Source organism: Peromyscus leucopus, chromosome 5 (genome assembly GCF_004664715.2).
Source record: "Peromyscus leucopus breed LL Stock chromosome 5, UCI_PerLeu_2.1, whole genome shotgun sequence".
In the NCBI taxonomy this organism is placed as follows: Eukaryota; Metazoa; Chordata; class Mammalia; order Rodentia; family Cricetidae; genus Peromyscus; species Peromyscus leucopus.
This window is the reverse complement of record NC_051067.1, coordinates 144,792,407-144,802,678: the sequence shown is the minus strand read 5'-3', so window position 1 is coordinate 144,802,678 and position 10,272 is coordinate 144,792,407. Positions and strand designations below refer to the sequence as shown.

Sequence of the window (10,272 nt, the reverse complement as noted above, 5' to 3'; positions counted from 1 at the left end):
CGTGCGGGTGGCTCGGGTCGCGGGAGTTGTCAACTTGACTCAAGTTGCGGGAGGGTGCTGCAGGGCGGGCAGCGCCGGGAAAGGGGCGACTCGTGGGGCGGCGCACGCGAGGGGCTGCCAACCGCTCGAGCTGCCAGCGCGGCTCGGGGCCCCTGCCCTGCACTCGCGCCGCTGTCACTCGGGGCACCGGGCTCCGCAGCGCAGCTACGCCCGCGAGTCGGAGCGCTCCCAGCCGGCTCTGAGCGCGCTGCACACACGGCGCTATATAACCCACCGCCGGGACGCGCCGGCCGCTGCAGTGGCATCGGCCCTCCCAGTCCCCGGGCGCACCCCGCCCCCCGGCCCCGCTCCCCCGCCTCCCGCCCTCCGCCCGCTGGCCGCCCGCACCGAGCCGGGCGAGCCCCTCTCCCACGACCGTGGCCGAAGCCTCCCCGCCCTCGTCGCGTCTCTCCTGGCGGCTCACGCCCCCTGCCGTGGGTCGCCGCGGCCGGCTCCTGCCGGGTCCCGCGGTCGCCAGCGCAGCCCCCATCCTCCTCGGACCGTCAGGTCGCCGCTCTCGCCACTTTCCGCCCGCCGAGGGACTGTGGACTCCGCGGCCTGCGATCAGGCGCTGCGGAGGACAGCCCCACTGGCGGGCGGAACGAGGACCTCGGCAGCGCGGCCGAGGTGGGGGCTGCCGGGCTGCGCGGCCGCGGGCGGCAGGGAGCCCGCGGAGGTGGCCGGCGGTGACTTCGTAGCTCAGCGAGCCGCAGGGGACGGGGACCCCCTCGACTCCAGAGAGCCTAACGGGAATCATCGCCGCCAAGGCTGCCCAGAGGCCGGGTCAACATCGCCCTCCAGCCCGGGGGGCTGGGGAGTGGTGCATGCTGGGACTTGTAGTTCACATCCTTGAACGTGGCTCTTGGGTCCGACAAGTCCGCGGAGCCTGAGCTTAACGTGGTCAACGCAACCTGGGGGAGTTACGCCCCGAGCTGACAAGGTGTCAGCGTCGTGCTCATTAAAAAAAGAAAAAAAAAATGTTTTCAGTGCTTTTGTTTTCCCGTGAGGTTTACCCTGAAGTTAATTGGTAGTGGCTAAGTCAGGCTGTTGTTAATGTTGCGCCTGCAAAGTGCGCTCCCAATTCTAGATTCTTTTCTGGCTTATCCTAGGACAGCTATAAGTCCTGGGGCTTCGTGCTCGCGGTCCTTTAAGGGGACAGCGCGCATGCGCCGGCTTCCTCTCTTTTTTCCGACTGGAACCATGGAGGCTGTACCGTAAGTAGATTCTGCGCTTCTCCCGAATCCTCCTCCATCCCCGACAGCAGGGCCCTTTCGTCCCCCTCCTCCAGTCTCTGACTGTCGCCCGCACCACTGCCTACTTGTCCGGGTGTTTGTGACGCTGCGGGACAGCAGGACGGGGTAGTGGGGGGCCGAGGCCTCGGGAGCCCCAGGAGCGAACCGGGCGGAACGCGTGCGGAGCCCGGCCCTTGGGCGGAGGTCCGTTTCCCGGTGCGGAGCATTTCCAGGGACCCGGAGTTAGGTGCCTCTGTGGCCAAAGCTGACTTAGGCGTCTGCCTACCGCCCGTACCTTCCCCATGTGGGACTGGAGACTTGAACCAGGGAAGCTTCTTGGAGCCCTGGAGCCCTTGCCCTGAAAGCGTGGGGAGCGATTTCTGCAGTGCGGTTGGCCGACTTTTTGTGGCTGTCCAGTGTTGCAGGCCAGGACTGATGCCCGGGTGGGCATACGTCTTAACGTCATGTGCCTGCCTTTAAGTAAGGCGTGTGTTAAAGCAGGACGTATAGAAGAGCGGCGGAGACGGCAGTGTTAGAGTGAGTGAGTGTCCTAACGCCGTGCAGTGCCGAGGACCTGGCGAGTTTAGTACAGCACCAGGAGGGTTTGGACTTACTAACGATGTGGTTTGCTAATGACAGGGAGAAGAAGAAGAAGGTTCCTGCTGTGCCGGAAACCCTCAAGAAGAAGCGAAGGAACTTCGCAGAGTTGAAGGTGAAGCGCCTTCGGAAGAAGTTTGCCCTGAAGACAGTAAGTAAACTTTGGGCCCTTGGTGGCGACTGAGAATGGAGAATGAGATGTTAGTAAGGTTTATCTGCTTCCTAACAAACGATCGCTAAGGGGCTTTATCGTGGTCATGTGGCCGGTGGGTCGTTCTGGAATATCTGTCTTTTAAGAAGTCCAGTGCACACTGTGGCGAGACAGTTTTCTAGCTCTGTGTGCCTGGGAGCTAAATTGTGAACAAACGTTGATTGGCTTTCAGCTGCGGAAGGCCAGGAGGAAGCTTATCTATGAGAAGGCAAAGCACTATCACAAGGAGTACAGGCAGATGTACCGGACCGAGATTCGGATGGCTAGGATGGCAAGGAAAGCCGGCAACTTCTACGTGCCTGCAGAACCCAAGTTGGCGTTTGTCATCAGAATCCGAGGGTGAGTGCACTTGGAATCACGTTCTGGGAGCACTGGTGTGGAGGCGTCGACAGACAGTGTTGTGGATGAGGCTGGAAGGGGGACCAGGGATTTGTTGAGGGTTTGTTTGTAAGACCTGTACCTAAGCTGTCCACTGTGATGGCATGGTAGGAGTGGGTGTCCCGCGGGGTCTGAGTTGACGACACACTGTAGTACTGCAGCACAGATTGTTGTGTGACAGAGATAGGAATTCAGGGCTGGAGAGACGGCTCAGAGGTTAAGAGTACCAACTGCTCTTCCAGAGGACCTGGGTTCAATTCCCAGCACCCACATGGTGGCTCACAACCATCTGTAATGAGATCTGGTGCCCTCTTCTGTATACATAATAAATAAATAAATGTTTAAAAAAAACAAAGATAGGAATTCAAAGCTAGAGGGGGCAAGTTGGTAAGTCTGTTTATTGGGACTTGCATACAGTCTGTTGTGGTTTAGTTTCCTGTTCTTATTTGAAATATGGTAAAAGCTGGGTGAACATTTTTGGTCTCTTTCTGTGACAGTATCAATGGTGTAAGCCCAAAGGTCCGCAAGGTATTGCAGCTTCTCCGTCTTCGTCAGATCTTCAACGGGACCTTTGTTAAGCTCAACAAGGCTTCAATCAACATGCTGAGGATTGTGGAACCCTACATTGCCTGGGGGTGAGTTTTCTGTTTAGTAGGTTAGTTATATGACTAGATGAATTTAGATACTTCGGTGGCTGTATCCTTACTGATCACTTCCTGATTTTCCTATTTCAGGTATCCCAACCTGAAGTCAGTGAATGAGCTCATCTACAAACGCGGCTATGGCAAAATCCATAAGAAGAGAATTGCCTTGACAGATAACTCCTTGATTGCTCGATCTCTTGGTAGGTTGTGCTTTTGGGGGTAGGGGTTGATGCTAGACCAAGGCCATATTTTCTGGCCACACTTGTATTTTTACTTTTATTTGTATACATGTGGGTGGAGACCTAGAGTTGATGTCACTGCATTACATTGATGGGGCTGGGTCTCACTGAGACTAGAGTTGCATTCTGACCTAGACAATCATGTACAGGCAGGCCGCTGGCCCCCTCTTGTTTTGGGGGGTGCTTCATTGTTTGTGAACTCCAGTCACTGCTCTTGTGCAGCAAGCTCTTTTATCCCCTGCCATTTCCCCTGACTGGCCTCTAATGACTAATCTTTGCATGATCCCCCAAATCCTTCTTGGTTTTAAGAAAACTAAATGGAAGGAGGCTTCACATTTTTACTTTTGAGACAAGGTCTCCGTCTCCCTGTGTCTCTGGCTGGCCTGGAACTCATTTGCTTGCCTCTGCCTCCCAACTGATAGGATTAAAGGTGTGTGCCATCGTGCCTGGCTTGTCCTTCTTTATATGATTGATCATTTAATTCTGCCTATAATGGTATTTGTTGAGTGCTTTTTAACATTTGGTGATCTTAGACTCAATTTTTTTTTTTTTCAGGTAAGTACGGCATCATCTGCATGGAGGATCTGATTCACGAGATCTATACAGTTGGAAAACGCTTCAAGGAAGCGAATAACTTCCTGTGGCCTTTCAAATTATCTTCTCCACGAGGCGGAATGAAGAAAAAGACAACTCATTTTGTGGAAGGTGGAGATGCTGGCAACAGGGAGGACCAGATAAACAGGCTTATTAGACGGATGAACTAAGGTGAGAGATGGTGTATTGAGACAGGATCTCTACATATTTCTGGCTGTCTTGAAACTTAGTGTATAGACCAGGCTGGCCTAGAGCTCAGAGATCTGACTGCTCTCTTCCTTGCAAGTGTTGGGATTGAAGGCGTGTGCCACCATGCCTGGCTGAGAGATGGTTTTAAGGGAGGACCTGTAATCTTGAATGGTTTCTGGGAAATGTTGTCTGGGTGTGTTGTTGGGTTTTAATATGGGGGAATCTGTCTGTCTGCCTTGAATGAAGTATGCTCCTTTACAACTGCTGTTGACTTGTAGTGTGGAGGGTAGTCTCTAATGTGTGTGTTTTTCCCTTTCAGGTGTTGCCCATGGTATTTTTGTAATCTGGTCAGTTAATAAACAGTCACAGCTTGGCAAACTGAAATGTGTTGGAGTCTTTGTTGGCCCGCCTCTGTCCTACCACTAGTAGTAAATCTTAGAACAGGAAAAATTCAGTCAGATCAACAGTCGTGTTATGTTTTTTACTTTTAAGTTGTGCTAAGTCAAACTTGAGTCAAACTTGATAAGCATGTCTCCAGCTTTGGCTTTCCTGGCAACCTACACCTATATACATTTTTCCTTTTGTATCCCATCTTGTTTCAATTTGTACTTTTATGTATGGATGCTTTGTCTGCCTGTGGGTGCTGAGACTCTGGAAGAACCACCACTGCTTTTTACTGCTGAACCCCCCTAGCCCTTCCATTTAATGTATAGTTTAAATGTATAGACATTATTTCAGAGCATCTTAAGCAGTTACTGTGAGATTGGAGAACAAAACCTAAAAGTTTTTTTTTGGACGTGTGATGTCTCATCCCCTCACACTAAACCCCTTTATCGTGGGTCCTTGTACTTTCATGTCTTCTTGTGTGTGTTGCCTACTGCATTTAATTCGGTTGCCTGTGTGCACACAGAATGTAGAGTTGTGTGCCCTGACGGAAGGCAGTTTACCAGTAACTACCACTAAGGGATATGACTCCCCCTCACCCAGCAGCTATGAACTACCTACCTCAGAATGTAATAGATAACATAGTAAAGATTTTCTGGTCTTCATTAGTTGTACCAAAAGTCTTGAGTGCATTGTCAAATAGATGACTTAATTAATCTGGATGTAGTGCTACACACTTTGAATCCCAGCACTTCAGAGACAGGTGAATTTGTGCCAGCTAAAGGTACATAGTGAGACCTGGTCTCAAAAAAGATGTATGAAAGCTCATCTGTGTGCTTGTGAGTGGAGTTAAAAGGGTCTTGTGAGCTGAGAAGTGAGCCACGTCCAGCCCCTTGCCCAGTTCGTCTTAGTGAACAGGTGGAGCCAGAGTTTATATATAGTCTGTCTTGGCATGTCAATCAACTGTCTTGAGAAGTCGGCCCATTTCAGCTGTTGGTGCCTCCTTGGTTTCCAAGTTTTAGGGGAATAATGAGGGTGATGAATGGCCTCTGAGCAATCAGAATCATGAATACAGTAAACTAGTGGGTGGGTGGCCCTTATCAAAATCTTAGAGCTATCTTGTGATAGTCTTAGATAGCTTTTCCTGGCGCCCATATAGTCCAGACTGCTTTAACTCTTCTGAGTGCTGTCACTGTAGGTGTGTACCACCATCTGCAGCTACATGTTCACAGAAATTTCCCATCATTAACTGCTGTACTTTTAAGAATATATGAACCTACATTATCACCAAAATTAGGAAATCTCTGGGCAAGTTAGGCATAAGTTGATTTGTAGGAAGGCTTGAGATGAAGAAATGGACTACATTCTTTCTGCAGATGTGTTGGGGGATGGGTTTGCATGTAGAAATCAGGCATTCAGAACCAGTGAGAAGATGAAGTAACTGCAGGAAAACCATTGTGACTAAGATAAGCAGATAAACTGGTGTCAAGGATCAGTTTCCTGTGTTTTCTGCACTTGCTGGACTTAACCATTGTTTCTTCCTAGTACATTTAACAGGTCATTTGTGGTTGCAGCTGAGTTTTAGGATGAGAATTGATGGGTCCATAACCCATCTCCACACTGATTTGGGCTGAAGTCTGGAGCCTGGGAGGTAGCTGGGTGGGTTAAAAAATGTGTGGCACACACGCTAGACAGATAGCCTAAGTGTCGGGAATCCGTGTGTATAATGGGGTGCATAATCTCAGCACTCCTACAGCAAGATATGGGAGTCACACACACACACCCTGCCCCCAGGAGCTTGTGTACCCCATGGTCTGGAGTATCCAGCACAGGCATACAGGGCATCCTTCCTCAAACGGAGCTGGAGATGAGGACTGATAGTTTCCACATGTGCTATTGGAAAGTGCACTCTGTGCTTTAAGGAAGTCTCCCTTGTCAAATGGGGAAAATTCTTGGATATAGCCTCATAGGGTAATGAAGGTTAAGTATTTGTGGTCATCTAAAAAGCTACTTGGTAGTGTAGCTTGGACACAAAATTAGCTTGTCCAACACTAAACAATACAACTTCTGCTTTTGCACATCCATCCAGCAGACAGGACAAACAGGTCTGGAGATGGGAAGCCCAGTCACGGTGTCAGCAGACCCACGATCCTTCAGAAGGAAAGTAATCGCCTTTAAAATGAAAACTGATTTACCTTTACATCTTCCCTCACTTGTAAAATAGACAAATGGTACAGGAGAGAGGACTCAGTGGTTAAGAACACTGGCTGCTCTTCCACAGGACTCCAGTTAATTCCCAGCACCCATGTGGCAGCTCACAACCACCTGTAACTCCAGTCTTGGGGCCTCTCAGACAAGCATGAAACACCCATGCATGGAAATATTTAAAATTAAACTTGCCTTTGTTTTGTGTGTATGGAGGTACCAGTAACTGAACGTGGGTCATCAGGGTTGGTGACAAGCACCTTTTCCTACTGAGCCATTTCATTGTACCCTATTTAAGGGCCTTGTGACATCGAGCCACTGGAAAAAGCCCAGATAATTTCTCCATCTCAGGGTCTTTAAATACATCTGCAGTCTTGGTCTGTGTGGTGTTCACAGGCTCCAGGATTTGGAGCATGGAAATTTCACAAAGGGATGCCCAAACTACCTTGTCAGCTGTAGTCCTGAGTCTGAAGCACTGGGCCCACGGTCTACCCCCCACCGGTCCCTAGCCTAACTTGGAAGCATTTGGCACATCTGAAACTTGGTTGCTCCTCCTATCCACCAGTGTAAGGCTTGATGCTTAACCACTGTAGAGTAGCATTCAAGTTCCTGATGGAGTTGTAACCACTTCACACACCCTTTCTGTACATTCATTAACTGACGTAAAGATTTTAAATAGATTAGCAATCAATTAAGAAAGTCGTTTTAAGTCAACAAGGAAAATTTATGTCCTGGCTAGTTTCTTGTCAACTTGACAGTAGTCATTTTGAGAATAGGGGTCCTCCATCTTAAAAATCCCTCTGGGCAAGCCTGGGGTGCGTTTTCTTGATTAATATGGGAAGACGTAGGTCATTGTGGGCAGTGCCACCTTGGGGCACTTGGTTCTGGGTGGTTTTTATATTTTAAAAAGGCTGAGTAAGCTGGTAAGCAGCATTCTTCCACAGCTTCTGCATCAGTTCCTGCTTAAAAACCCTTTCCTCCCCATGATGCTTTTGGTCATTGTGCTTATCACATCAGTAGAAACACCAAGACATATACTTCAAAAGAAAATGTAAAATTGTTCTTAATTGGTTTCCAAAAGCCAACCAATTCATTCGGTCCGTGTGGCTGGGGTTCTTACTAAGCACTGTTGGCACCTACTTCTGTCACATTTACGTCATTGTGCGTCACCTAGAATGCTGCCGCGTTTGTCCAAGCATGTCTTAATTTTTTTTTTTTTTAATTGATGCTACTACTCTATAAAGCAGAGCAAGGGTGTTTGACCACTCTTGGAAAAGTTCAAATCCTTCATGAAATCAACTTGACAAGTCTTTCTTGGTTCAATTATGAGGTTAGAAAAAAGCCATTTCCTTGCAACACCCCAGAGAGATTTCACACACACACACACACACACACACACGCACACACACACACACAATTTGTTCCTCTGCATTGTTGGGATTAAGACATGACACCGGTAGTCCTTTGGCTGGGTCAGCAAGGTGGCTCTGCAGGCTGAGTCTCATGCTGCCTCGCCTGAGTCTGCTCCCCAGAGTGGGAGAAAAGGACCGACCAACTCCTGAAGTCCTCTGACCCTCACATGTGCTTGTGCACAGAGGAAATAAACTTGGTTTGGTTTAAAACAGTTAATACATAGGAAATACAGACAGCTTTGTGGGAAGATTCCCAGTCTCCTGCCTTCAAGTGAACACTAGATTATCTTTCTCTAAAAAACTTGATAAAGCTGAATCGCTGAAGCAGCCATCAGTTCCAGTTACCAGTGTCAGCCCCCTAACTTCCTTTTTGCCAAGAAAAGCCATTTCCCACCCCAGGATCGAGCACTGAAACATCCACTGTTACCTGCCTCGGTTCGTTCTCTTCCCCAAACAGACTTCTCTGACTCCATATTCTTGAAAGCTACCAGGTCTCCCTCAAACACAGGCCCTGCTGCTCTCGGGTTGCCAGCACCTCCTGGACAGATCTGTCTGCCTTGGGACTGCCTTAGCACTGTCGAGGTCCCCAGTGCCTGCTGAAGATCCAGTGAGTCAACTTATTTAGAACAATAGCGTTTGAAATTCCAGGCCTCCAGTTAGCTGGCGCATTGTGGTTATGGGGTATTTGTGGTAGAGGATAGTAAGATGGAACATGAAGTGTGCATCTGTGTATAAGTGTGTGTATATACATACTATATATATGTAACAGTAGGACAGTTATATAGGAGTAATGGGACAGAATAACATTACAGGAACACAATTCATATTATATAAATTGAAAAATTTTATAAAGGAAGTTGGGGTACAGATCTCTATTGATACTGTCTCCAAGACATGAGATGAAATAATTGTGGACTGCTTAGGCTTAGTAGGTAGTATTTCCCATTAAATCAATTAAGTTTTTAAAATTTAAGTTACTGTGTTATGCATGCATGTGCATGCATTCACTCTGTCCGTGTGCATGCGTGCGTGCGTGCGTGCGTGTGTGTGTGTGTGTGTGTGTGTGTGTGTGTGTATGTGTGTGTTCGTGTGTTCATGCATGCGCATCTCGGGGAAAGAGGACAATCTTGTGGAGTTGTTTCTCACCTTTATGAGGATTCTAGAGATTGAACTTAACTCATCAAGCCTGCATCGTAAACACTTCTACCCGTTTGCTGGCCCCTAATTTACTGTTAAGATATTGTATTTGTTTTGTATATGTGTATGTTATTCACAAACCACAGCATGCCTGGAGAGGTCAGAGGAAAACACCTGGGATTCCTTTCCTGCCATCTTGTGGGATCATGGATAGATGGAACTCAGATCAGGCCCTGGAAAGTATCTCTACCTGATGAGCCATCTCATCGTCTCTAACTTACTTGAGAGAGAGAGAGAGAGAGAGAGAGAGAGAGAGAGAGAGAGAGAGAGAGAGAGAGAGAGAGAGAGAAAGAAGAAGAAGAAGAAGAAGAAGAAGAAGAAGAAGAAGAAGAAGAAGAAGAAGGAAGAAGAAGAAGAAGAAGAGAGAGAGAGAGAGAGAGAGAGAGAGAGAGAGAGAGAGAGAGAGAGAGAGAGACTGTGAAATCCAGATTGGCCTTGAACTCACAATCCTCCCTCAGTCTCCCTCCCACATGCTGAAATTACAGGTGTGCACCATGAGTAACTTGTCATCAAACATTACATGTTAGTAATTGTTAGGTTATTTATACTAACTGTATGTGGAAGGTATTAGGTACCCTTTACCTTTTAAATAGCATCATTGTTTTGCTTTTAAACCTTTTTTGGCTAGAAGAATGTAATTGCACCTTCCATTGTGTTAAAAAGTCTAAGTAAACATGTGAGTTTGCCACTTTTCTGTGAATTATTTTCCCATTTTGCCTTTGTTGGTTCTGACTGGGGTGTGGACAGGCTTGTGCTGGGGAGATGGCTCAGTGGCTTGATTGCCTGCTGCCCAAGTGTGAGGTCTGGAAGCGGCAGAACGCATGTAAACCTGGATGGGATTGAGTATGTCTACCCTCCCTTTGCTCCTAAAGGGAGATGGGAGGCAGTTAGAATAATCCGCAGACGCTCAGGGCCAGCTAGTCTGGTGTGGACAGCACAGACCTTGTCTCA

General features: G+C 48.2%; 1 protein-coding gene across 1 annotated transcript; it reads left to right on the top strand.

Annotated features, from left to right (window-relative positions):
* The first annotated feature begins 1,147 nt into the window (after positions 1-1,147).
* On the top strand, positions 1,148-4,507 carry Rpl7 (ribosomal protein L7). Its single transcript, XM_028864618.2, has 7 exons — positions 1,148-1,253; positions 1,911-2,019; positions 2,252-2,418; positions 2,955-3,092; positions 3,192-3,301; positions 3,896-4,105; positions 4,443-4,507. The coding sequence occupies exons 1-6, from the start codon at positions 1,204-1,206 to the stop codon at positions 4,102-4,104; spliced, it is 783 nt and encodes a 260-aa protein (XP_028720451.1). The 5' UTR covers positions 1,148-1,203; the 3' UTR covers position 4,105; positions 4,443-4,507.
* Positions 4,508-10,272: the final 5,765 nt, after the last annotated feature.

Bases quoted from the DNA above. Each gene is read 5' to 3' on its own strand.
- Rpl7 (XM_028864618.2), top strand. From the start codon at position 1,204: ATGCGCCGGCTTCCTCTCTTTTTTCCGACTGGAACCATGGAGGCTGTA. The intron at 1,254-1,910 runs GTAAGTAGATTC...TGCTAATGACAG, and splicing joins GGAACCATGGAGGCTGTACC to GGAGAAGAAGAAGAAGGTTC. The intron at 2,020-2,251 runs GTAAGTAAACTT...ATTGGCTTTCAG, and splicing joins AGAAGTTTGCCCTGAAGACA to CTGCGGAAGGCCAGGAGGAA.